Source organism: Eubalaena glacialis, chromosome 3 (assembly GCF_028564815.1).
Source record: "Eubalaena glacialis isolate mEubGla1 chromosome 3, mEubGla1.1.hap2.+ XY, whole genome shotgun sequence".
Lineage (NCBI taxonomy): Eukaryota > Metazoa > Chordata > Mammalia > Artiodactyla > Balaenidae > Eubalaena > Eubalaena glacialis.
Window position 1 is genome coordinate 162140108 of NC_083718.1, and position 27546 is coordinate 162167653.

Sequence of the window (27546 nt, forward strand, 5' to 3'; positions counted from 1 at the left end):
GCAACTTGGATTTGAATCCCAGCTCGACCACTGAGTGACACTGGACAAGCTACTTAACCTCTCTGATCTTCAATTTTCTCATCTGCAACATGGGGATGATAATGCCTACCTAACAGGAAATGTGTTAAATGTGCTCCAAAATGTCAATTCCCTTCCTCTACCACTTTCCCCTTTTCTCTTGAAAATTCAATTGCATTCACATAAAACTGAGAAATGTGAAAATCACAGGAGTTTCTTGAAAATGGTATAAAAACTGAAGTGTAACATCTATCTAAAGCTGAAAGAACCACCTAAGACAGACAAGGAAAAACAAATTAGGAAAACACAGAGGTTTAACAAATGTGTTTCCATGATCCCCAAACCGTGGAAGGAGCAAATGTAGAACAATCCAAGTTACCACAATTCAATGGAAACGTAAGGTACCCCCAACAAGCTGACTCTAACAACTCTCAATTAGAACAAAAGCTTTTTGAAATATGAACCACAGAGAGTTGACAAGTCCTCTAACTTAAGACAAGATGCAAGAAGCTATGCACGAGCTTATTTTTGTTCCCGGCTGCTTATTTAAAAAAAAAAAAAAAAGTGTGTATGAAGGTGGGTGCATTTTTTAGTCATATATAAAAAGAAATAAATGAGCCAAGATCCAGGATCTCTGTCAAGCGCTCTTCCACTAAAGAGGAACCTAACAATATCCTTTCAAACAAATAACTGCCAAGTATCTGATATTTACTAAGAAGAGCAGCTTTGGAAACTTGGAAACTCAGCCCTGAACTGTATCTTTCCTAGAACAGTAAAACTTCATGTAGAACATCTCAAAACGAGCAGCATGGTCCTGAGACCCGATAATCTATAACTACTCTCTTAATATAATCCCCAAATGGTAAAATTCCAAAAATGCTTCTACTTTTTCACTCCTATAGATCTGTCACTACTTAATGCTGTGCCTCCTAGGCTCGGCATTCAGTTATTAAGACCATGCACACCCATCCAGTAGAAACCCTCTCTCGGTCTGGGACTGTTTATTTGCTCCTCACACCACTGCCCAGGTCTGGTAACTACGGACTCCAGGGCTCCACCAAAACCTCAGTGTTTCGAAACTGGGACTCCCTAGCAAAATTCCTGATCTGATCCTATTGTTCGTCGGGTATGTCTCTAGGGCCCTGATGCCCTCTCCTCCTATACCATGCCCTCAGACCTGGCACCCGTGGACATCAGGGTCATTCCCTGTGTTACACTCCAAGTCTAGCACCCCTGGATCTCGAAGATCCTCTCAACCTGTAACTCGGGTTTCAGTGTTTCCAAACCTGGCACCCTTGGCGTTTGCACGCCCCTATCCCGGGCCATGCACGTTCCATGGAGGGTACCTCTGGAATCTGGAGTGCCTCCCACTCCCGGCCATGCACAGGCTACCCGCGAAGTACTGGCCAGACCATCTCCCACTCTTCCCCCTTAAGGCCTCCAGGCTCGCCCCCAACCTCCACCCCACGCCTGCGCCGTAGGGGTTCATCACCCTGCAGCCAAAGAGCCCCAGACGCGCGCATCCCTACAGCCTCCGATTCCTTCATCACCCCCTAGGCCAGAGCCAGCGCGACCAATAACGTGCCAGGTCCTCGGCCTCCCCGCCACCGACCAATCACGAGCGAGCCCCCCCCGCCGTCGCCTTCCGCCAATGGGAGAAAGCCCGCGGGCCGGGCCGACAAGGCGTACGGACCCCAAGAGCGCAGCGGCGGCGACAGCGGCGGGCACGGCGAGAACACAACATGGCGGCGGGCAGGCCGCACCGAACTACAGCAGCAGCCGCGCGAGGGAAGTGAGGTCTCCGCCGAAGGCGGGAAGCGCCGCCCATCCCCCCGCCGCCGCCACTCACCTCTCCCCCTTCCTCCCGCGGATGCTCCTGCACACTCACACGCCTCTGCTTAGAAGTCCAAGGAAGAGCAGAAGCCGCCCCCACGCTCCTGCGTAGTCGGGCAATGCAGAGACCTGGGCACGGCGGAGGGGAGGGGGAAGCGTGCGTCACGGAGAACGGAGCGCGCGCGAAGCGGGGGTAGAAACAAGATGGCGGCCACGCCGTTTGCACCGTTTCCCCCCCTCCCCCTTACCTCCCCCTCCCCCTTCCCCTCGGCGCTTCGACTCCCAGCGTCTTTAATGCGCAGAAGCTTAGTTGCTTGAAGTCTCGCGAGAATTGAGAAGGGGCGATGACTTGGTGAGGCGGAATGAGAGGCGAGAACCTTCTGACCCCGCCCCCTTTGGGGGATCCGGAGGCGTTTAGTAGTGATCTGCGTAGAGCGTTCTATCTTTGTGGACCTCTGCTGTCGTGCGCACGCTTTTGAATTTTAGGGGAATAAAGTTTTTGTGAGTTTTTTTTTTTAATTTGGGAGGAAGCAGAGCTGGGGGCTGGAGGGCGACATGGGAATGCCAAATTAAGTGCGCCTTTAATGATCGCTACCAGTACCGTAAAAGAAGGGATATAACACCAAAACTGTAAAATGATATACTCCAAAATAAAGAGCAGCACTTCCCAATAGTGGTCACTTGTAACCTTACGTCGACATGGACATTGATTTTCTCACTTGAATGCAGAGTTTAAAACTTCTTCAAAAACAATTGGAAACTAAACTGCAGTGAACATATCTTTTTCATACTTCACTGCTTTAATCTCCACAACTACTTGGTCGAAGGCATCAGCATTATTTTTATTTCACTGGTGATAAAACTGAAGCGCAAAAAAGGTTAAATTGATCAAGGCTCCGCAGCTAGTAAGTGTTGAAACTCAGTTTAAATAGCCCCCAAACCTGTAGATAAATGCATCAAATATGTATTGAGTAGAATTATCTACAGTGAGACAGTTTGCATTAGGTTGCAGGCACAAAGAGAAGTGAGACTGCTCCTGCTGGTGGTTACCTTGAATTTTACAAATGACCTTACGGCCTTCCTGAGACTTGTGTTGCAGGGGTCCTCAACAATAAAATCAATACACTATTATTATTTTCTTCCTTTGAGTTTATGACCCTGGTGATGAAGTAGTTGAGAATAGTGGAATAAACCCTTGACTTGAACTCAGGAAAATTGTTTTCACCTCCAACTTTAATAAATCTCACTTCAGGCATTCAATGAATATTTGATGAATGAATGAACAAAACCTAACTAGTTATAAGACACCTGACTTCACTGAGTCTCGATTTCGTCATCTGTAAAAAGATCTAATTCCTACCTCCTGGGAGTGTTGGGGAGATTGAATTAAATCGTATAAGGGAGAGTGCTTTGTAAATTGCAAAAGTGTTATAAAGAAATTAGTGATAATGATTTTTCAGACCTGAGAAATGGCGTAAAAAATTAAAAACAGACTCAAGAAATAGTATGTTGAGATAGATAAGCTTAGCTAATGGGAAAAAGCTAGATAAGTCTTTCTACAAATATTTATTGAGCAATTACTACATATACTATGCTTGCGAAAGAGAAGAAAAATGTGCAGGAAGCAGCACAAATTAGTACTATTAGTTATCATTATTATAATTAAGTATTGACAGTATATAGGGGCTGCAGTCAGTTTCCCTCCGGGAGCGTGGAAATCCGGTTGCCCTCAGAATTAAACTAATAAAAATTTACATAGTAGAAGAAATTAGCTAATGGTGATAGTAAACATATTTAACAACCGGTACTGCTTAAGCACTGATCTATGAGATGTGAATTCCAGGAAGGGTCCAAGAGATATCCCTCTGTGCTAGGTGTTAACCCTTCAGTTGCTAGTTTTTAAATAGGTCCCAGGGGAGGGGAGTTGTCAGGAGAGTTGGAACAGCAGCTATTTACCAGCTAGTACCAAAGTATTTCAGTATTTTAATAGTCGGTATTATAACTGGTAACAGTCACACTAGTACATACAGGCTGAATATTAGTCCTTGCTGTAGACTGTGGTTATCAATATTCTCTGCCCTTCCTTTTCTAAAACCCTCCCCATCTGGCCTGTCCCTAGGAGGTTATACTTCTCACGCTAATGCCATCAAGCTAGGCTTTGTTTTGGTCAGTGAAATGTGAGTAGAAATAGCTTGATCCAGTTCTGAGCAGAAATGTATGGGCCATCTCATGATTCCACCATATTTTTCCTCAGCCCTGAGAGGATCATGTTCCAAATAGAGCTGGTTTTCTAGCTTTGGTCCCAGAATGAAGATGTGCAGAGCCACAGCTGACACACAAGACATGTAATGTGAGTAAGAAATAAACCTTTGCTATAAGCCACCGAGATTGTTTTAGTTGTTTGTTACTGCAACATAACTTAGCTGGCCTAAACTAGCAAATACAGTTCTGAAATTAGCTATCTGCAGGGGTAAGCCAAGAGCTTAGCTACAAGCATGATCAAAAAATAAACCAGGGCTTCCCTGGTGGCGCAGTGGTTGAGAATCTGCCTGCCAATGCAGGTGACACGGGTTCGAGCCCTGGTCTGGGAAGATCCCACATGCTGCGGAGCAGCTCGGCCCGTGAGCCGCAATTACTGAGCCTGCGCGTCTGGAGCCTGTGCTCCGCAGCAAGAGAGGCCGCGATAGCGAGAGGCCCGCGCACCGCGATGAAGAGTGGCCCCCGCTTGCCACAACTAGAGAAAGCCCTCGCACAGAAACGAAGACCCAACACAGCCATAAAGAAATAAATAAATAAATAAATTTTTAAAAATAAATAAATAAACCAGACTCTGATCCAGTTCATATGAAAGGAATCTCAAGGCAGATGTGATTGTAATTTAATAAACAGAAGCCTAATCAATCTTGTCAACCAATCATTCTGTGTCCTATTTGGAGAGAGATTCTGTGAACCAAAGGGCTTAATCAGCCATGACAACTCAAAACAATGCAGTCACAGAGGCAAGCATTAGCATTGTCCCTCTGAGCCCTGTCTCAGTCAGGCCGACCTGGGCATTAACATTTCCTTGTCCATGTCATCCCTATAGTGGGTGAGAATATCTCAGGCTGCCTCAGCTAAGAAATGCTTCTTAAGATCAATGTGCTTTCCTGGTGTGATTCTATGCTCACCCAGCAAATGTATTGCCTGTAGGGACAGAATTTAGCGATCTGTCACTTAGAGGATCCAAGTTCTTTTGGTAATTGCATTTTTCATTGTAAATTAATCTATTGGATTCTGGTTTATGTAACTATCAGTTTTTGTGAACTTAGAGAATACAAGAGCCCCCTTGGGAGATGGTTCCATTCTGTGCTTACTATTTTTTTATTATATATTTTAATTATTTATTTATGGCTGTGTTGGGTCTTCGTTTCTGTGCGAGGGCTTTCTCTAGTTGCGGCAAGCGGGGGCCACTCTTCATCACGGTGCGCGGGCCTCTCACTATCGCGGCCTCTCTTGTTGCGGAGCACAGGCTCCAGACACACAGGCTCAGCAATTGTGGCTCACGGGCCTAGTTGCTCCGCGGCATGTGGGATCCTCCCAGACCAGGGCTCGAACCCGTGTCCCCTGCATTGGCAGGCAGATTCTCAACCACTGCGCCACCAGGGAAGCCCTGTGCTTACTATTAAAATCAGGTTTCTGAGTTTGCAAGGCTGAGGACCAGTTCTGGGATGATGGTAAATTCCTTAAAGTTTTAGAACTGTAGAGGGACCTGTCTAGACAACCAGCTGGACTACCTTAAACTACACCCCTCTATCTCATTGTGTGCCTTCTTTGATCTCAAAGAAGAGCGGTAAGTGCTAAAGAAAGATATAATTCACGTGCTGTGGGAGTTCAAAAAGGGAGAGATTTCTTCCATTTAGTATGAAATAGTGGGAAGAGTTCAGGAAAGATTTGTGAGGATGTGACATTTAAAAAATGAGTAGAATTAGGGGAAGAGCATGCCATGTGTAGGTGGCCACTAGAGCAAATATAGGAAGCAGGGGATTGATGGAGGAAATATAGAATAAGAGGATAAGGAAGAAGAATCATCTGGAAAAATACATTGTGGTCAGATTAAGGCTCTTGGGTTTTATTTTCTGCTAAGGAGAGTTAGTGGTGGAAGTTTTTTTTGTTTTTATTTTGTTTTACCATTTTAATCACTTCTAAGAGTACAGTTCATAGGCATTAAGTACTTTCACATCGTTGTGCAACCATCACCACTGTTTGTCTCTAGAATATTTTCATCATCCCATACTGAAACGCTGTGCCCATTAAACAATAACTCCCCATCCTCCCCTCCCCCAGCTCCTAGGAACCACTGTTCTACTTTCTCCCTTTGAATTTGACTATTCTAAGTATATCATATAAGTGGAATTATACAATATTTGTCCTTTTGTATCTGGCATATTTCACTTAGCATAATGTGTTCAAGGTTCATCCATGTCATAGCACGTACCAAACTTTCATTTGTATTTATGGCTGAATATAGTATTCCATTGTGCATATATAGCACATTTTGCTTATACATTCATCCATCAATGGACATTTGGGTTGTTTCCATCTTTTGACTATTGTGAATAATGCTGCTATGAACATTGGTGTACAAATATCTGTTTGAGTTCCTGCTTTCAATTCTTTGGGATACGTACCCCAAAGTGAAATTGCTGGATCATATGGGAATTCTATGTTTAAGTTTTTGAGGAGCCACTGTACTGTTTTCCACAGCAGCTGTACCGTTTTACATTCCCAGTGATAGAAGTTTTTACAGAGGGAGTGACATGGTCAAAACTGTGTTTAAAGACTATCTGGCAGAGATAACAGGATGGAATAGGGTTGCAGAATGACCAGTTAGAGACTTCCACAACATATCAGACAAGATGTAACAAGAGCCTGAGCACATATGTAGCAGTGAGAATGGAGGGAAGAAGATACAAATGCAGCAGTGATACTACCAACGTAGGATTGGAAGGACTGGACTGTTGATCAGCTGCTGTAGGGGTGGGGATCAAGAGAAATGAAGGTGTGTAGTATGACCCCCAGGTTTCCCACATGGGAGGATGGTAGTCTCCAGATGCAGACTTCTGGACTTCTCCAGAGCATGGCGAGTGGGACACTGTAAGCTCTAGGATGGACACTTGTTGTCTTGCCTGCTCAACACCCTTGCCCTTTCCAATGGTAATGGCACTCTACTTGCAGCCCAGCTGCTGAGCTCTGAAATCCATTGCTCTTCACCCCCAGGCCTCACTTCCCATAAGCTACTCCTGGCCGATGACTGAGCACAGCAGGGAGTTTTGGACAGGCTTCTTCCTGGGGTAAGTGACACTCTTCTGATGGACTGCTTTGGCTCAAGGACTCCTCAGTGACCTCACAACCTTTCCTTGGAGCTGCACGGCAGTCTAAGGTGCTTCCACCTAGAACTCCTGCCTTCTTTCTTCTTCACTTAGGGTCAGACCTGTCTCACTGTCAGATGGTCCTCTCCCGGTCTCTTTTAGGTCTTGCCCCCATTTTCCCTCACAGGTGTTTTCCATGATAAATGTCTTGCATTTAACTCTGTCTAGGTGTCTGTTTTCTGAGGATCTGAACTGACATGAGGGGAGGGAGGATGAGATCGTAGTATCTCCTCTACACCCCATCAGCCATAGGGGTAAGCCTATGACCCAGTCTGACCAATCATAATGATCCCCACATCTTGGCCCAGTGCCTCCTCAGAGTCTCTCTGCATCATTTGGCTCCCAGACCATCAGCTGCTTGGTCCGCCTCAACCACAGACGTGGCTGACCAACTCTGAGTGAGGCCTCACAGTTCCACTTCCTGAGGCCAACTAGTTGCAAACATGGATTCTCTGGCTTCTCCTGCAATTTCCAGACCCTGAGGACACACCACCTCACAGAGCATGAGATCTGGCTTCCTAAGCAGCTGCTGAAGGGGTCAGTGAAGCAACCTAGAAGTACAGGAGATTTAGCTGCCCATGGGGCCAACTATGATTAATGGGGGAACAATACACTCTCCCTTCCTTCCTCTGATGGACTGTTTCAAGGTATAGTTTCTCTATACAACCCGTCTATAGGCATTCTGCATGGCCAAGTGGGTAGACCTGTCCAGAGACTAGATGTGTCTCTTCACAGCTCATTGTAAAGAAATAGCAGCAAACATTTCCTTGCATTGCTTGCCATCTTTTCCTGCTTCCCCTATCCCCTTATCCTCACTGCCCTAGGATTGTGCATCCCATATAAAGCTTTAGCACTTAACCCCTTCTTCAGGCTTTGTTTTCTAGGAACACTTGCTTAGACAGATCACAGTTTCTGAACAGATGGGCACATGACCCAAACTAAGCTAAGCAAGGCCTTCCTAAAGATGTGAAATATAGGGAGACAGGACTTTTCTTCTGTAGGTCTTGAGCCATAAAGATCTGTGGGTGGCTATCATTTCTGCTTTATGGACAGAGCCTGCCTGAGCATGAAGGCATCACAGAGGAAGGCAGAGCTCAGAGAAAGAGAAGGACACAGTGCCCAGACATCCTTTGGGCTCTGAGATCCAACTCTCTCCAATATGTGTAACTGTTTTTGTCATTTCTTTACCTCCCTAAAGACCAATTTTCCCAATCCAAATCAAAGAAAATGTGGTCATCCCTAGATCCCAGGTCACCTACATTAAAGAGATCAGTCAGGTGACTAGATTATGGGGCTCAATTTCAAATTCCTGGGAGAGAGAGCTCTTCCTTGGACTAACTTTAGCCAGAAGTTTGCCCCTGAACCAATCAACATCATTATGAGGTACAGGATCATGTATACACATGGCTGTAGCCACTGTAAGCCTGTGAATGAAGGTGTGGTAGCGCGTAGGGATAGAAAAGTGGGAGCAGAGATTTGGGCAGACCAACCAATGGCTGCCCACTCTCTGAGAATAAATAAGGGGGGAAAGGGTAAAGAGAAGGGGTCTGAGGACAGAACACTATCTAATCCAATGCTATCCTACACTTTATCTAAACCAACACTATCCAATAGAACTTTCTGCAATAATGGAGATGTTTTATATCTGTGCTGTTAAATATAGTAATCACCAGCCACATATGGTTATTTAGCACTTGAAGACAGCTAATACAACTGAGCAACTGAATTTTTTTCCTCATTTTATTTTAATTTAAAATTGAATAACTGTATGTAGTTAATGACTACATATTGGACAGTACAGACCACACTGTTGATCTGCTTGGGAAGACAGCATGGAGTATTGGCTATTGCATCTGCTTTGGAGTCAATCCATCCTAGGTTCAAGTCTCAACTCTACTTCTTATAAATTGAACAGATTACTTGACCCCTCTGAGCTGTAGAGTTAAAAGATGTAAAGAACAGTAAACAACATAGGATACCAAAAAGAGAGAAAGGGGCAAAAGATTCTGCAAAGGGACAAAAAGTCAGTTGGATTTAGCAATTAGGAGACTGAGTGAATTAAGACAGAGAAGTGTTCAAAGTGTGTTGGGGTAAGAGCGAGACCAACAATTTACCTGTCTTTTGGACATCTGTTAAGTATCTTTCCTCTGGAGGGGGATCCCAGGCACGGAGAGACAGGGAACACAAAAATTTTCTCTTAATCCTGATGGCCACATGGGGAGCTAAAAACCCAAAGGCATGTCCTGAAGGTAGGGCTCCAAGGTCAAGCCAGAAAAACAGAGTCAAACAGTCAGCGATGGGGTCTGAAGCCAAAGATGGGGTTGCCTAGACCAGGAAGCTAGAAGAAAAGAACACCTCATAAAATACCCTCATTACATAGCACTTACTGTGTGACTAGATTGTGAGCCCTTCAGGGTTCAGGGCCATGTTCTTCTTGGTATCCCCATCATCTAGTAAGTTCCAGACACCATAGTAGGTGTTAAATTAACATCTGTAGAATGAATGAATGCAAGTAAGCCAGTCCACTCCCTGCTGCATGGTAGACACTCTAAAAATGTTAAGTTATCAGAAGGAGAAAACTCTGCAGTGAGAAGGTGCCAGGGTATCCTTCCTGGCTTGGAAACCCTGTTTGTAAGGTCCCCAGCATATTGCCTGGCACAGAGGGATTGCTCAACGAGTGGTCACAAGGGTAATGATTATTAGTGGGGGAGAAAGCTTTTGCATAATGATTGGGGAAAGCCTTGATAATAATAAGAGCTAACCTATGTTGATCTCATTTAATCCTTAGCCCACTCAACGAGATAGATTTTATTAGACTGATTTTACAGATGAGGAAACTTAAAGAAGAGATGTAATTTATCCAAAGTTAGCCAGTTCAGAAACCTCAGGGCTGGAGTTGAACCTGAGCTTCCATGATTCCAGAGTCTAGGCTCCAGCAGCAAAGATTTGGGAGGCAGGAGGATTGCCAAAAGAGGAGTTTAAGGAAGGCAGTTCTGGGGTCGAAATTCACTTCTGATTTCTATACATTTACACAAATCATGATGCCTTCTTCTCCCTTGAATGCCCACTTCTTGCCTTCTTGGCAAGGTCCTCACCCCTTCTACTGAGTTCATCTCTAGGCCACCCTTCTGTTTCCTGTCCCATTCAACCATATATACTCTCCTTCGACTTAAGGAAATAGGAGTTGAAATGGGGTCAAGGGGAGCTTTTTATTTGTTGGTTTGTTTTAGTTTTAAGAAGGAAAACTCTAGAGCAATTTTGTAAACTAGGTATTCCAGTAGACAGGCAGAAATTGACAGTGCAAAAGAGAGAAAAGATCTGCAGAGGTAAGTTTTTGGGGTCCTTGGCACAGATTGGGTAGAGCTTGACCTCTGATAGGAGCTGGGACCCTGAGACTTTTCTTCAGAGCAAAGGAAGACAGAGAATATGGATACAGAAGCAGGAAAGTTCATAAAGGTTAAGAAGCTTAAAATCAAAAGTTAAATTTTTAATGCACAGAAATCTCTTGCATTCCTATACACTAATGATGAAAAATCTGAAAGAGAAATTATGGAAACACTCCCATTTACCATTGCAACAAAAAGAATAAAATACCTAGGAATAAACCTACCTAGGGAGACAAAAGACCTGTATGCAGAAAACTATAAGACACTGATGAAAGAAATTAAAGATGATACCAACAGATGGAGAGATATACCATGTTCTTGGATTGGAAGAATCAACATTGTGAAAATGGCTATACTACCCAAAGCAATCTACAGATTCAATGCAATCCCTATCAAATTACCAATGGCATTTTTTACGGAGCTAGAACAAATCATCTTAAAATTTGTATGGAGACACAAAAGACCCCGAATAGCCAAAGCAGTCTTGAGGGAAAAAAACGGAGCTGGAGGAATCAGACTCCCTGACTTCAGACTATACTACAAAGCTACAGTAATCAAGACAATATGGTACTGGCACAAAAACAGAAACATAGATCAATGGAACAAGTTAGAGAGCCCAGAGATAAACCCACGCACCTATGGTCAACTAATCTATGACAAAGGAGGCAAAGATATACAATGGAGAAAAGACAGTCTCTTCAATAAGTGGTGCTGGGAAAACTGGACAGCTACATGTAAAAGAATGAAATTAGAACACTCCCTAACACTATACACAAAAATAAACTCAAAATGGATTAGAGACCTAAATGTAAGACCGGACACTATAAAACTCTTAGAGGAAAACATAGGAAGAACACTCTTTGACATAAATCACAGCAAGATCTTTTTTGATCCACCTCCTAGAGTAAAGGAAATAAAAACAAAAATAAACAAATGGGACCTAATGAAACTTAAAAGCTTTTGCACAGCAAAGGAAACCATAAACAAGACGAAAAGACAACCCTCAGAATGGGAGAAAATATTTGCAAACGAATCAACGGACAAAGGATTAATCTCCAAAATATATAAACAGCTCATTCAGCTCAATATTAAAGAAACAAACACCCCAATCCAAAAATGGGCAGAAGACCTAAATAGACATTTCTCCAAAGAAGACATACAGACGGCCACGAAGCACATGAAAAGATGCTCAACATCACTAATTATTAGAGAAATGCAAATCAAAACTACAATGAGGTATCACCTCACACCAGTTAGAATGGGCATCATCAGAAAATCTACAAACAACAAATGCTGGAGAGGGTGTGGAGAAAAGGGAACTCTCTTGCACTGTTGGTGGAAATGTAAATTGATACAGCCACTATGGAGAACAATATGGAGGTTCCTTAAAAAACTAAAAATAGAATTACCATATGACCCAGCAATCCCACTACTGGGCATATACCCAGAGAAAACCGTAATTCAAAAAGACACATGCACCCGAATGTTCATTGCAGCACTATTTACAATAGCCAGGTCATGGAAGCAACCTAAATGCCCATCAACAGACGAATGGATAAAGAAGATGTGGTACATATATACAATGGAATATTACTCAGCCATAAAAAGGAACGAAATTGAGTCATTTGTTGAGACGTGGATGGATCTAGAGACTGTCATACAGAGTGAAGTAAGTCAGAAAGAAAAACAAATATCGTATATTAACGCATGTATGTGGAACCTAGAAAAATGGTACAGATGAGCCGGTTTGCAGGGCAGAAGTTGAGACACAGATGTAGAGAACAGACATATGGACACCAAGGGGGGAAAACAGCAGTGGGGTGGGGATGGTGGTGTGCTGAATTGGGCGATTGGGATTGACATGTATACACTGATGTGTATAAAATTGATGACTAATAAGAACCTGCAGTATAAACAAACAAACAAAACAACTAATACTACACTTTCATTGGGTTATTTGTATGGAAATATGTTAATATAAATGTTTCAGACATTACATGAAATTTCTAAAAATCTTCTATGTTCTGGTATAATGTTATAAGTCATAATCCTAGTTATTACTTTAAAATGTATATCTCAGAAATAACTAATTTTCTTGTCAACTGCATTATTATGAACTTTCATCAAATCTTTAACCGTGGTCATTTTTAAGTCTTTTGTCATTTACAGACAGTTCTGGGTGTACTCTGATGCTTTTGTAAATATGTTCCTATAAAAGGGTTTCATCTTCAGGAAATTCATGGAAAAGACTCTGACAAGTACAGGTTTCTGGTACCTGACTGTACTGCTGAACTGAATGAATAAGCATTTTCAGAACTCTAATGAAAAACTGATGAGCTCATAAAAGTGCTAACAAAAGATCAAGATGAAAAAAAAAATTAATTACATGGGACTGAGTGAACTGATGAGGATGAGTATAATTTTTGTGACTTTCTGTTTGAATTTAAAAAAAGAAAAAATCCCACAAGGACTCAGAGGCAAAGAATATACAAATCAATTTTCACTGCAAAGTAAAGGAGCTGTTACAGTGGAGGATTACTGGACTGAATGTCAATATTATGACATAGTATGAGTGTGTTTCATGTTTGGTAATTGCAATCATTGTTGCTTTTGTTGTGGTCATCCATGTACAATGCTTGGTGTCAGTCTATTTATCTCTTGTAAAAATAAAATACAGTGTGTGTGAAAAAAAAAAAAGAAATACATTCTGTATTTTGGTGTAAAGAAAGTTAAACATTTTAAAGAATTAATACCTTTAAAAGTAGTTATTTGTTTTCTATCAGCATTACTTTTTAAACCTAAAGAGGACTGTTCTAGAAGTTTAGAGAAGTCTGGTCATTACTGTATCACCTCCGTTCCGAGGAGATTTTCCATTCTTTTGTAGAACCTTTAAATTAGTAAATTGTCCATATAACTTGAACCAGCCACTTGGTCTGTCGTGTTTACCCTTGATTTGGAAAAAATAATGAGCTTGTCTGGAGAGAAAGGTTTATAACCTTAAAAAATGGAAAAAATCATTATAGAAAATTCAGAAATAGTGATTAGGAAGTGAATAAAATGTTAAATCTAAAAAAAAAAAAGTTAAATTTTGCAGCAATTGATGATGGCATGGTCTAGGACAGTGTTTTTCAAATTGCAGGTCCTAGCTTATTAGTAGACCATGAAATCACTTAGAAGTTTGCAACCAACTTTATTTTAAAAAATGGAATAGAATTGAAAATTTGAACTAATTACACACAGCAAGGGTAAATACTGTGAAAACTACTGTGAAACTTCTGTTTCAGTTATATATCCAGCTACATGTATACTGTAAAGTTTATTTCTTATTGAGGGTACAGTAAAACATATTTTAAAGCCACTGTTCCAGGATGAGACCATGAGAAGAGTGGCTGATACCTAGAACTTTCTCTTCTATGATGTTTGTAAATTGGTCTTGCTTTGTGACCAATAGTAGGCACCCTAAGGGACATGAGCCTGATGAAGTATGCCAGAGCTTCCTAAGCAGTGGCTACAGCATGTGCAATCCATATGTGCCTCAACATTAGTCTCCTAGTCTTCGGGCTACTCTTTCCTCCTAAGAAGAAAATCCTGAGATTCACTATGATTGGACAGGCTGAGTTCATACTGCCACCCTGAACCAATCATTCTGGCCAGTGAGATTGACCAGCTCACCCCTCCTCTTCCCTGATGGAGTCAGCTTCCTGGAAACACATGGATCCTAGAAAGGAAATCAGGGGCTGTTGCAAAGGGGGAAATGGAGAAATGAGGTAATCAACTAATGTCCAATACACATGGCCTTTGAGGTGCCAAAATTAGTTGTAAGTTTCAATAACATTTGTGCTGGTCATTTGCCTGTTTGCTCTGAGCTCTAATCTAGCCTTTCCATGCTCTGCTTTGTACTGAAGAGTGCCAGGCCCTGAAAGGCCCTGAAAAGTACACTTCCCAGACTCCCCTTGCTAGCTGGCTTCCTGTCAGATTCAGCCAATGGGAAGTACAGGTGGGAAATTGTTTGGCTGGAGATGGGATGGCTGGAGGAGAGGCAAAGCCATTTTCTCTCTGCATCCGCTAGAGACTCTGGCAGCAGCTGGTGGTTATGGGCTCAGAGACCTTCAGCATTTCCAAAAGTGTCAGTGGTACTGGAGGGATAGCTCTAGGCTCCAGTGACCTCTGGCAGTTCTGCCAGCAGCATCATTTCAAAAGCAATATTCCAGTAGCATCAGCAGCAAGTGCACTTCTGGATCTAGTAAACACCCTTCCATTTGATCCTCCAGGTCTAGGGGTGGTAGAAGCTTCCTGCAGCTGCTAATCTCTAGTCTTCCTCACCTTACCCTTTTGCTTCCTCAAGCCAACCAGTTCTCTGAAATAAATTACCTCTGTTTGAAATTCTAAGCACGTTTTCTGTTTTCTTGTCTTCACCCTGACTGACATGGTACTGCCCTGGCCATTAGCTGACCGCCATGATTAATTTCCCAGGTGTGCTGTTTGCAGGTGTTGAGCTGGGTGATGCCACAGAGCAGAACATTAAGCTCTCTGCTGGGGCATTGGGACAGGAGCAAGGGAGACCCTGGAGAAAGCACAGAGAAAGCCTCCTACTCCTTTTGCTTCCTCATCTTTCCCTAACTATTAGAACTGTGTGATGGAGAACTTAACTGCCTGCCTCCCAAGATAACTTGACTCCACGTTGTGACCGAAAGGGATGGGCTGTGGAATGATGGGGTGGGAATACAGCAAGGAGCACAGTTGGCAAGGGGGCCCAAAATGGACAAGCTGGGATAGGGTGCCCTTGCTGCAGAGTAGAGTTTAGGGAGGGAGGAGGGGCCGGGACTATGACCTCTGCATCCTCTTTTTCAGAGGAGCTGACGGAGGGATAGACCTGTGGTTCTCAACGTTTCCTGTCTTACCTCCCCCCAAGTGCTCTGCAATCAAAACAAGAAAACTGACTCTTTTAATGACATTTATCCTGGCTGATACCAGAGGAACTGTTACTGAATCCTTATGTCTAACCTGGCTCACTTCTGTGAGCTCCTGTTGCTACCCAGGCCACTGGGGGGTAGTCAAGTCTCTTGAGGGCCTGGAGAGGTAAGACTGTGGATAACTCCTGGAGGCCTCAAAGGGGCAGCCATGCCAAAAACACCACTTCTCTCAGAGGCCCCTTGCCACGGCCAGTAGCGTCTTGCACGATGGTATTAAGTCAGTCCCACTTAAGTATGATCCATGATTGGAAACCTAGATCCAGTCAGCCATTAACTTGCTCTGTGATCTTGGGCAGATCACTTAATCAAGCTCAATCTCAACATTTCCATCTGTTTGAAAAAGAGCAGAGGGATAATTTTTCTAAATTCTTTTAAAATAAATCATTTTAAGGGGATGAATGGGATGGGAAAAATGGTAGGTGTTACCATCTACCCCTCCTTCTTGCCCATCCTCCCTGGGTTTCTGTGAGTATCAAATAAGACAGCAAGCATGAAAATGTCCTGAAAAGTACAAAGCCCCGTACAAAAACAAGAAAGTGTTATTATCAACATAGTTGTTAGCTTAGAGGGATGAAGGCAGGGCACAGGCTGAGAGCCAAACAGCTGGAAGACAAGAAATCTTAACACCAAAAAAGGAAACTTTCTTTGTTCAAATTCTTCCTGGAGTGGCACTTTCTTTGGAGCAGACCTGGCACTGGAATCCTCTGAAATGCTGACATGGGTCCAGGAAAGTGTTCAGGGGGCAGGAAGGGTATTCAACAGCCAAAAGATGCTGGAGAAACACCAGGCCTGGTTCCTCAGTTCCTTTGTGATCCAACAAAGGATGCAATGGAAGAGGGAGGTTGAGGTTCAAAGCCGGTGTGTGCTGGATCCTCCTCCAGGCTCGTTAACCAGCCACCAAGCTATCTGGGGACCCAGGATGTCATGGGCATGCTGTAACTAATACTGAACTCAGTTGCCCACAGTCTAAAAACCATCCTATGTCGTGTTCAAAGAGAACATTGATCTGGGGAGGACCTTAGAGATGGTCTAGTCCAACCGAGGCCCAGTGAGGGGCAAAGACTTGCCAAGGTAACAAGTAGTCGGGCTCATCGGGCTGCAAGGAACAGAAACCAACTCCTCCAACGCACATGTAAAGGAGTTTCTCGTAAGGACTGACACTGACACTCCAGCAGGAACGAGGCAGCTCTAGGACTCACTGCTCCGTTCATGCTCCCTTGGCTCACACCCTCCCCGTCTCTGCACTGCACGGCTCCTCCCTCCTCCTCCCTCCTCCTCCCTCCCTCCCTCCCTCCCTCCCTCCTGCCAGGCTGCTGCTCACTCCTGGTCCCTGCTCCTTCTTATCTCCGCTCGCTGGCATGTGGCTTCATTGGCTCAGGCGCGCTTGTCCCTGACCTCCCTACCTCACCTCCCTCTGCCGCCTGACCATTTCTTTCTGTTCCTTGGTTCAAGAGAGCCTCTAATTGCCCTGTCTCGGATTGTTGTGCTGGGCCATTAGTTAAAGGTCACCAGCTAATATATGAGACGGCAACCCTTGGCTCTGTGCTGGCCCCCATCTGCTACGTCTAGAAGCTGGAGGGGCCAAGTAGTCTAAAGCACGGCCCCAACTGTGTTTGTGGTCTGGGGAGCTTTTCTTCAAAGTGGATGTGAGTCTGGCAGGCACGGTGCCATCCCTGGGACCACGTGACTGGAGCCCAAAGCTCCAGATTTCCTGCCCAGAACTTTCCCCAGAGGATTTGTCATTTCTTTCCTTGAGTTGTGTAGCAGACAAGCCTGTTAAATGTCATCCGTGAAGGTCTTCTTCCTCCTCCTTCCTCTCCTTCTCCTCCCTGCCCCAAGGAACTTATGATATAGTGAAGACAGAGGCAGGAAAATAACTAGATTACATCTTTAAGTGTATGAGTGCTTTAGAAGTATAAACAAAGTCCTAATAGCTACCACTTACCGAGTACCCTGTACCAATCACTGCTGATCACTTTACATACATTTTTCTCATTTAATATTTACAGCTCCCCTGTGGAGTTGGCACCACGTGTGACACATGTGAAAACAGGCTCAGAGAGCAGTTCACAGATAATAAACAGCACAGCAGGGCTCTGATGCCAAAGCCTGCTCTGGCAAGCACTGTGCTGTGCAGCCTTCACCATGCTGTTGGAGCACAGAGGACCACCTTGGCCTAGGGAGGAAGCAGGGATGCCTGGGGAGAGCAGCAGCCATCCAGGAGGAGGTGATAGCTGAGCTGAGCCTTGGAGCAGGATAGGGGTGGGTGGAGGGTAACTGTAAACAGAAGGAGCCACATGTGGGAACAGTACCGGTGTGAGCAGGGTGCAGGGCTAGGAGCTGTTGCATGCCCCTGAGAGTGAGTGCCTCCCTAAATTTGTGCCCTAGGTGCCTCTCTTGCCCCACCCTCATCCAAGCCCTGACAGGGAGGGTAGAGTTGAGGCAGGAAGAGTTTTGAAGAGAAGGAACCAGGAGAGGAAGGCAAATTCAACACAGCCTAAGAGATGCAAGTACTATTGTCTGGTTCCCAGCACCTGCAATGGACTCTCAGGGCACATGAGTAGAGTCCAAAGTGGAAAATCCAAGAGGAATGAGAATCTTTAAAATAACCACATGAACAATCCTCTCTGCCCAGATTCCCCACACAGCTTTCTTCTGCTGACCGTCCGCTCTTGTCTTGGATGGCACGTCCTCCAGGACGCATCCCTAGGTCTCCCAGGCTTGCCTTAGGGCACTTGGGTTCCTATTTTGGAATTGTCCTTTGCCTGTCAGGCTGTGGAGTCCCTGAGGACAGGGGTTGGATCTTCTGACCCTTCCATCTCCAGCAGAGCATGTGGCTCATAGTAGCTGCTCAGTAAAAGAAAGTCAGATGAAAGAATAACAGACAGCCTCCAAGGAGCATCTGTCGAGTTTTTCAGGCCACGTGGATTTTTTCTCTTTGTCTCTGGGGTCCTACCAACCTCAACACTTGGAATCCTACACATGTTCTTCTACCAGGAGAAACCTTAAAAAGCATCTAGCTATCTCCTTCCTCCTACCTTTTCCAGACGGGTTGATTGTTGTCCCATTTTCATGTATTTGCCAACAATTTCTTTCTTTTTTTTAAAATAAATTTACTTATTTATTTTAATTTATTTTTGGCTGAGTTTGGTCTTCGTTGCTGCACGCGGGCTTTCTCTGTTTGCGGCGAGGGGGGGCTAATCTTCGTTGTGGTGTGCGGGCTTCTCATTGCGGTGGCTTCTCTTGTTGTGGAGCACAGGCTCTAGGCGTGCGGGCTCAGTAGTTGTGGCACGCGGGCTCTAGAGCACAGGCTCAGTAGTTGTGGTGCACGGGCTTAGTTGCTCCGCGGCCTGTGGGATCTTCCCAGACCAGGGCTCGAACAGATTCCTAACCACTGCGCCACCAGGGAAGTCCCAACAATCTCAATCTTATGTCTCCAGCCACAATTTCTCCTCTGAACTCCAGACCTAATCAGCTCCTTCTGCAGCCCCTCATCCGGATGCCCCACCGTACCTGAGTCTGAACATGTCCAGCATCTCCTCCACCTGGTCCTCCTCTGGGCTCCCCTGATCTGGTGAAGAACATCACCCATGCTTCCTGCTATGGGGATTAACTGAGTTACTATGTATAAAGTCCTTAGAACAGGTCCTAGGACATAAATTTTCCATAAGTGTTAATTATAATAACAATAATAGTAATAGTTACAGGATACTGAATACAGCTCCGTATGCTATATAGTAGGACCTTGTTGTTAATCCATTCTATATATAAAAGTGAAAGGTTTTTCAGTAGGAGAGGGAATGTGGTCAGATTTGCTTTATAAGGATTTCTCTTATGTGAAAGTTTGGAGGTGGTGAGACCTAGTCACTGCCAGCAGCTGGATTCAGGAGTGAGGAAGGCCATCTGGAGGGAGGGGAGCGGCCACAGGGATGGAGAGCAGACAGTGAACCTGGGGAGTATTTAAGAGGTAGATTGGGCAGGCCCTGATAATTAACTGGATGGAGGTGAGGATAATGGAAGAGTTAAGAGTGACTCCCAGGTTTCTGGGTTAGGCAACTGGTACCTTGACCCCAGGTGGGGAGCATCTGCGAGGAACGAGGCAGGCTGGGTTGGCAGAGCAGGTGGTCCCTAGACCAAGTCAACAGAAACATGGAAAAGTTCTCAAAATCTTTGTGCCCTAACTCCTCTGAACCCAAACTCTAGCTTGGTCCTGTGTGCTTGTCCAGCCTCATCTCCAGCTACCCCAGACTCAGGGCACATAAACCACTGCTCCTCCCCAAAGCTTCACTCTTCCTTCTTGCAGTGGGCTTGTAAGTTCTACCCCACTCCTTCCCCCTCCCTCAAACTCCACAGCATCTCTGGGATCCCTGCCCTCCGCCCCAACCCCTACCAGGATTAACATGTTCTCTGCTGTTTCCGGGATTCACTGAATCAGAAATATTTCTCTGCCTGTCTCTCCTAATGGCTGTTTTTCTCAATTCTGAATTGCCAGCACCTGGGATGAGGCCTGATCAAGGTTAACTTCAAAAAACTTTGTTTTATTGAATTCGCCAAGAACCTGGCTTTCTTGCATTAAAAGTGGGGCGAGGAGTCGGACCTTGAATCCCTACGCCACCACTTAGAGACTGGGCAAGTTACTTCTGTCAAATCCTGTTTCCTCATCTGTCAAATGATAATACGGTGGACCCACCTGGATGAGTTGTTTTAAGGGTCAAAGGAAATATTCTATTTTATGTGTTTAGCACAATGCCTGGAACATTGTTAGCTTCCTCAAAAATTTAACTCTTATTTATATTAAGAAAAATATTCCCGCCTTAACTCAGGGAAGCTGCATGAACTGAACCGAGGATTGCAGTTCCCAGTATGGCCACAGGAGCGAAGTGGTGAGCAGCCTCGGCGCGGACTCTGGCTCCGTTTTGCTAAAGCACCTGCTGTGGACCCAGATGGCCCGGCTGGGATTTCCGGGGCTTCCCGGCCCCTGAACAGGTGGGCGCTGGCCAGGGTGTCGTGGGAGGAGCCTCTGCGATGTACTTGGCCTTGACTGTCACAGCCACGGCCGTCCCTTCCGCTCATGCCCTTCGCGGCTTGGGGGAGGGGCTGGCGGGCCAGAGGAAGCAAAAGTAGAGGGCAACTGGGATGTATCCCTTCCAGTTTGTCATTCAAGTCTTTCAAACTTGAGTATGATCACTCCTCTGTAGAAGTTTTTATAGTTTTGTAGTTTTTATAGTCAAATTTATGATTTCCCTTTGGCGTCCAGGTTTCATCATGCTTAGAAAGTCTTTTCCATTCCCCCAGATTGTGAAAACATTCCTCAATGTTTTCTTCTTGTACATTATGGTGTTATAATTTAAATATGAGCTCCACCTGGAATTTATTCCCGTGTAGGGTAAGGACACAGCTTTCTCTTATTTTCCCAAATAACTTGCCCGATATTCCACCCATTTGTTGAAAGTCCTATATTTCCCCTCATTTACCTGAAGTGCTATCTTTATCCTACACGGAATTCCCTTGCGTGGTTGTCCATTTCTGTACTCCATTTTGTTTCACTGATTCCTCTAGGTCTGCCTCAATACCATACTGCTTTAAATACATTGGCTTTATAATACGTTTTAATATCAGGTAAGGTGCAGGAATTCCCTGGTGGTCCAGTGATTAGGACTCAGCACTTTCACTGCCAGGCCTGGGTTCAAACCGTGTTTGGGGAAGTAAGATCCCACAAGCCATGAGATGCAGCCAAAAAAAAAAAAAAATATATATATATATATATATATATATATGTGTGTGTGTGTGTGTGTGTGTGTGTAAAAGAATCAACCTCTACCCCTACCCCTAACCCCCTGACCAATCCGTCTGGAAGCTGTTATGGAGCTTTGGAACCCCTGAAATTATATGTGAAGCGTCGTCTGCACATTTCTCCAGAGGGAAAGTCCAAATTTTCATCAGATGTGCAAGCGGAACCTGATTCCCAAGGCAGCCACTGGTTTACATGTCTCTGTGATGGGGTGCATGGGAGGAGCACAGAGAAATCTTGATTCCTCCCTTCTCTTCCAAATCTTCACAGGCTCTGCTCTCCTCATCCTTCACCTCCACCATCATTCCAGCTACTTCCCTGCCCCCCATCTTGTCCCCCCTCCCCAAATCTAATCCTCCTTGCTGCTCCAGAGCAACCGTTCTACATCACAGGCCTTAGTTGTAGGCCTGATGTAGTTTAGATGATAACAAAAGTTTAGTTAATAAGTGAATAAAATTGTGAGTTCCAGCTCCACCACTGGTCAGCTGTTGGGACCCAGCTTCAGGCTCACTACATTGTTGGGTCGCAGTTTACCCTTCTCACAGACCAGGTGAGGAGGGATGAGATAGGGTGAGGGGTATGTAGAAGGTATAGCTAGTTATCCCCAGGAGGGTCGCTTTTATTAAATAATCTCAATTATTTTCCTTTTTCCCGACACCTTTCCACTCCCCATTCACATTTTAATCTATGCCCTCAGCAGGGAGACTACTTGTTTTGCCTGCCTTCAGCAAACAATTAGGAAGGCAAATAGTAATAATATTGTGCGCTCTGTAAATGAGTGAATTAAGAACACTGGAGCCCCAAAGTGGAATTGACCAGCTGAGCAAGGTTAAGCACAGAAAGATGGGGGCAGGCATAACTCTAGGAGAGACTTTATACAGCATCCTTCTCAAGTCCCAGTGCTCAGGGAGCCCACTCGGAAACTCCATTTAGGCAGATGCTAGATCGTAGAGCAGGGCTTCTCAGCCTTGGCATTAGCGACATTTGGGGGTGTCCTGTGCATTGAGGGATGTCTAGCAGCACCGTTCATCTCTTCTCACTAGATGCCAGTAGCAACCCCCAGTTGTGAAAACCTAAGATGTCTCCAGACACTCTCAAATGTTGGGCCCGGGTGGGGGGCGGTGAATCACCCCAAGTTGAAAACCACTGTTCTAGGAGAAGAGGGGCGGTGAGGGGAGGGAGGTTAACATGGGTCTTAGGGCAAGACACTCTCTACTCCCCTACCCTCTGTCTGAAAGGGACACCGTAAAGTCTTTTTCTTCATAGCAGGCACTTGGGCAAGTCTTTTCTCCTCTCTGGGCTTCAGGTTTTCCATCTGTAAACTGGATTTGATGTTTGTAGGTCATTTCCCCCTTCTCTCACCATCCTGGACATTCCTGGATCTGGTCCAGGGTGTGACAGGGGTACCGAGGTGCCAGTGAGGTCCTGGGGGGGTCTCCCAGAGCGAAGGAAGATGAGAAAGAACAGATAGATGTAGAGGTGGAGGGGGGGCAAGCATGAGCAGGAGCGTTCTGGAGACCTGGAGAGGCTTCGGGCATCCTCTCCACCCCGCCCCTTCGAGGCCTTATTAGCGTAGGTCGCCCCCAACCAGGCAAACCCAGACTCTCCAGATTCCCTTAGGCCCCGCCCATCACCACAGGCCCTGCCCCCACCGGCCCCGCCCCTTCCAATGGCCCCTCCCCCGACCGAGACCCCGCCCCCAGCAGGCCCCGCCTCCCTCTTCGCCTCCCGCCAGCCGGGGCTTGGGCTTTGCACCCGGCGGTGGCTGAGAACCGTGGCGGTTGCGGAGCAGGCAGCGCAGGCGGGCGGAGCAGAGCTGCCCGGCCCGGTTGCGGGCGATGCCCCCGTGAGCCTCTCTCGCCGCCCCTCCCCGCCCCGCGCCCCTGCCCCTCGGAGGCCGCAGCGCGCCTGGGACCGGGCCGCGCCTTCCGCCGGGTCCGCGGGGCGGGGTCCCGGAGCACCTGCCCCGCCTTGCGGAGTCGCCTCGGCCAGCGGAGACCCCTCCCTGTCTGGACCCCGGCCCCACCTCCGGGTAAGTCAGTAGGCCTTGGTCGCCTGGGAGTGGACGTGGGGAGGGGGTTGCGGAGGTCTGGGGGACCACGGGGCGGGGGAGGGGGTCTCTGGTCGTGAGGCGCCACGTAGGGATCTTAAGTGTGCAGGGTCTGGGGCGGGGGTTGCGGGGGCCCGGGTGCGGAGCACAGTGTGTGTGATGACTCTGGGGGGCTAAGGTATGAGAAGGGAACATGAGGTGTTTGGGGAAGCCCGGAAAATGGAGTAGAAGGCCCCAGAGTCTTGAGTTCTTTGCTGATGCTCAGAGCACCTGGGGCCCTGGTCTTCAACAGCATTGTCTCCCATGGCATTTTTGGAAAGTGCTTAAAATCTCTCCTGGAAAGGGAGCTGGAAGGCAGCCTCCCTTTCTCTCTCCTGCCTGTGCCCTGGTTGAGAAGCTGGCCACTCTCTCCTCCCAGTGAGACACCATTGTGGTGCCCAGAGGACCCCTACCCCCCCACCCTATGAAAGAAAAGGGGTGATGCCCACTCCAGCCCTAGGGTGGGGAGAGGGGGCTTCTGGGAAGCTGGGAAAGGTAGTTGGTCAATCAACGGTGGGAAATCCAGGGTTCAGGAGGTTTGGCAAGACCCTTGGTGGGCAACTTGGGCACCCTCTCATGCAAGGGGAGGGTGTTTTCACCTGCTGGCCCCCAGGCTGCCTGGACCCATGTCCGCGTCACCTTTTCTGGATAACCCATCCCTGAGGAGTGGGTTTCTTCCCAGTACACTGGTCCTGGAAACCCAGGGAAGGCCCATAGCTCTTGTGGTCCTGGATGGGGTGGGCAATGCCATACCAAGGCCAGAGAACAGGGGCGCTGGCTGCACTGCCACCTGGGGACTGTTTGGATGTGGCCCTTCGTGGGTGGGGAGCCTGGGTGAATATAATATCAGTGTCTAGCCCCAGCCCCAGGGGTGTTGTCTGGATGTAGAGAAGAAGGCTGCTGCCTCTTTGGTCCTGTCTTCTGCCTATGATGACTTCTTCTGTCTGGGCTCCTTGAGTTTGGGGCCTGAAGTGGTGAAGAGAGGGCCTTTTTGGGCTAGGCCTGGTCACCAAGGGGTTAACTAGCCAGCCCCACAGTTCCTGCCAGCCACCAATTAGTCTGTAATCAGGCAGCTGCCAACTGTCCCTGGGGGCATGTGGGCAGCCTAATGGGGCATTCTCTGGTGGAGGTGAGGGGGTGGGGGAAGGGGTCTGTGAAACCTGTGCTCAGTCCAAGCTTCGTGCCCTTCAGAGCTTGTTTAGGGCCCACAGACCCCTTCCCCGCCCTCTGTGCCAGCTGCTTGGCTTAGGGACCTCCAGCCATGGGGTTTGATACCTACCCAACCTTCTGCAGGTATGAAGCCCAGAGTCAGGCAAACTTGGCTTCAAACCCAGGCTCTGCCACTTTCTGGCTATGCACTATTGAGGAAATCACTTCCCCTTTCTGAGCCTCCTTCGTAGAACAGACCCACCTTCTATGTCAGCTGAGAGGAGTAAATGAAATGGTGGATTTGAGCTGCTTAGCACAGAGGCTGGCACTCAGGAGAGCTCAGTAGGTAACTGCTGAACTCCTGAGCAACCCCTGTGCCAAGGACCTTACGGATGGGCAGGCAGGAGCCTGGGGCTGAGGATCCAGCAGGGACCAAGGTCCCATCCCTCGGGGCATACGGTCTCAGCGGGCCAGGCCTGAACTCTTCTCTCTCCCTCCCTCCTTGCTCACAGACACATCTGGTCTCTGGACATAATTGGATTTTACTCTGCTGAGCCCAGGGCTGAGCTGCTACTTTCTGGGCTCACCCTGTTCCTAACCAGGTGATAAGCTCTGTGGGGTCTGTCAGGGGTCTGGGTGATGTCTGCAGCTGCAACAGCAGCTGGCCCTTTAAGGAGGGAAGAAAACAATTATCCAGCCTGGGCATTGCATCAGCTGGAGCCTGGAGGGTCCCTGGGGAGGAGGGGGCAGGCTGGTGGTTGATTTCATTAGTGCCATGTGACAACTCTCACCCAGGTCTGCCCCACTCCCAGGCTGCAGCCTTCTCCCCAGGGTGGCAGCCCAGCCCCATTGCCTCCCCTACCCCACCCCGGGAGCATCACCTTGGAGGACTCTGTGCACGCCCATGACACGTAGAGGGAGCTGTAGGGAAGTGTCTGTCACACTGGCCTTCTGCTGACTTGGGGTTGCAGGGTATGCCTCCTGTACTGGCATTTTGCTGACCATGGGGGTGTCTCCGCCACTAGTGTTTGTCTGACCTGGGAACTGTTTCTCCCCCACTGGCATTTTGTTGACCCAGTGGAGGGATGACTTCTACGTTGGCCTCTCACTGACAGTAGAGCTGTTTCCTGCACTGGTGTTTTGCTGACCCAACAAAGGAGCTGTGCTGCCTGGGCTGTGTGTGAACGGAGGCCACGGGTTAGAAACAATTGCTCTCTGGTTGGAGGTGAGCTGCCTGGGAACAGTGAGTCACAGCGGCAGAGAGGACTTCAGGTTCTTGGGCACCAGAGAGACCTGGGTTCAAGTCCCGCATCCTCCACCTCCAGACTCTGTTACACTTCAGGTCGCAGACACCTCTGGAAAAATAGGAGTAATTTACACCCATACTGCCCCACCCCCATCTGGAAGGTGCTTGGCAGATTAAATGTCGTAACTGGATGTACAGCACCCAGCCCAGGACTGGCAGGTGGAGGGTGCAGGCTGTGTGATGATTCTCTTCCCTTTGCAAGTTTGGGCTCCTCGCACCTTGAGTTCAAGATGCCTGGACAAGAAAAGGAGGGTTGAGGAGGAGTGGAGAGAAGGGGAGAAAGAGTGCAAGGCCCTCCTGCCTCTGTTGCAGGACGATGTGCTCAGACACCTGATGCACTAAGCACTGTGTGTCAGGCAGCTCCTGCCTCCATGGAGCGGGCATTCTAGCTGGGAGACGCCCAGAGCATGTGACACGTGTCGAAAGGAGAGATGCAGCGACGGTAGCGTGACAAGGAGTTGAGGAGGCAGAGAAGGAGGGAACCGGGTGTGCTAAGGCCTTGGTGATGGCGGCAACAGGCCTGGTATGGTGGCGAGGGCAGCAGTCGGGGAGAGAGGGAAGAGAGGGGGCAGGAGTCAGCACAGCCAGGCCAGACCCTCTGGTCTATCTAGCAGGAGGCTTTAGACTTGGGAATTATCCTGAAGCCGATGGCAGCCTCTAAAGGATTTGAAGCAGAAGAAGCAGGGGCTGACTTCCAGAGAGCATGGGCTGGGGTCTGTGGCCCCCAGGCAGATCCTTCTCAGGAGTGACCTTTTGCCCTCTCATCCCCCCTTCCCTGTGCCCAGGGAGCAGGTTGTTTACGTGACTCACCCCAGGAGGGAGGAGGCCAGTCCCAGTCCCTCCAGCTCCCTCTCTCTGGGTCTTGTTGATGAAGTTTGTCTCTTGGGCCCAGGTTCTCCCGACCTCTCTGGGGAGCCAGAGGGCAAGAGGCAGGGTTTTGGCACCAGCCAGGCCTATATTCACATCCCAGCTCTGCGGTTCTGAGGTGGGTAACCTCTGGCAAGGCACACCTGTCTCTGAACTTCAGTATCCTCTACTATAAAAGGGGGTTGGTGTTATCTGTCCATGGGAAGGATAAAATGAAATTCCAGATGGAAATCACAAAACCCTATTGCAATGTCAGTTGGCATTTTAACTCTCTTGCAGGGGGGTTGACACCAGCTTTGGGCCAGGCCCAGGTCTAGGGCTGACTGGGGGTGGAGGCAGGGCGAGATTCACCAGTCTGTGGTTGCACAGGGCAACCTGTGCTTAGAGGGACCCCACGCTTAGTTTAATGTTTGACTGTCGCCATCTTGAAATTCTTAATAATTTTGAACAACGGATACTGCTTTTTCATTTAGCCCTGGGCCCTGCATATTATATGGCCCCACAAATTGGGTTGGAATAGGAAGAGGCAGGGAGCGACACAGATCTGCAAATTAGTCCCCAAATGGAGGAGGTGTAAGATGGAGGGCATGACTAACTGTCCCAAGGTGGGTGGGATGTTAATAATAGTAACATTTATTTAGTGCTTACTGTGTGCTAGGTTCTCTGCTAAGCACTTGACATATTCATCTTCAAACAGCCCTATGAGGTAGGTACGATTATTATTTC

The 27546-nt window shown here is 47.1% G+C and overlaps 3 protein-coding genes across 9 annotated transcripts in view; 2 read left to right on the forward strand and 1 right to left on the reverse strand.

The window, feature by feature from the left end:
- The window catches only part of NFYC (nuclear transcription factor Y subunit gamma), a 66055-nt gene extending 63972 nt beyond the window's left edge, over positions 1-2083 (reverse strand). For all 4 annotated transcript variants that reach the window (XM_061184413.1, XM_061184410.1, XM_061184416.1 and 1 more), the window contains exon 1: positions 1868-2083. The gene's annotated coding sequence lies outside the window, so the exon portion shown is untranslated. The remainder of the gene's footprint in view (positions 1-1867) is intronic.
- Positions 589-26937, forward strand: LOC133087211 (transcription initiation factor TFIID subunit 4-like). Its single transcript, XM_061184017.1, has 8 exons — positions 589-594; positions 1157-1216; positions 1576-1810; positions 3971-4028; positions 20562-20738; positions 23030-23441; positions 25479-25558; positions 26739-26937. The coding sequence occupies exons 1-8, from the start codon at positions 589-591 to the stop codon at positions 26935-26937; spliced, it is 1227 nt and encodes a 408-aa protein (XP_061040000.1).
- Positions 23180-27546, forward strand: part of RIMS3 (regulating synaptic membrane exocytosis 3) — a 35452-nt gene continuing 31085 nt past the window's right edge. For all 4 annotated transcript variants that reach the window (XM_061184420.1, XM_061184418.1, XM_061184419.1 and 1 more), the window contains exon 1: positions 23180-23441. The gene's annotated coding sequence lies outside the window, so the exon portion shown is untranslated. The remainder of the gene's footprint in view (positions 23442-27546) is intronic.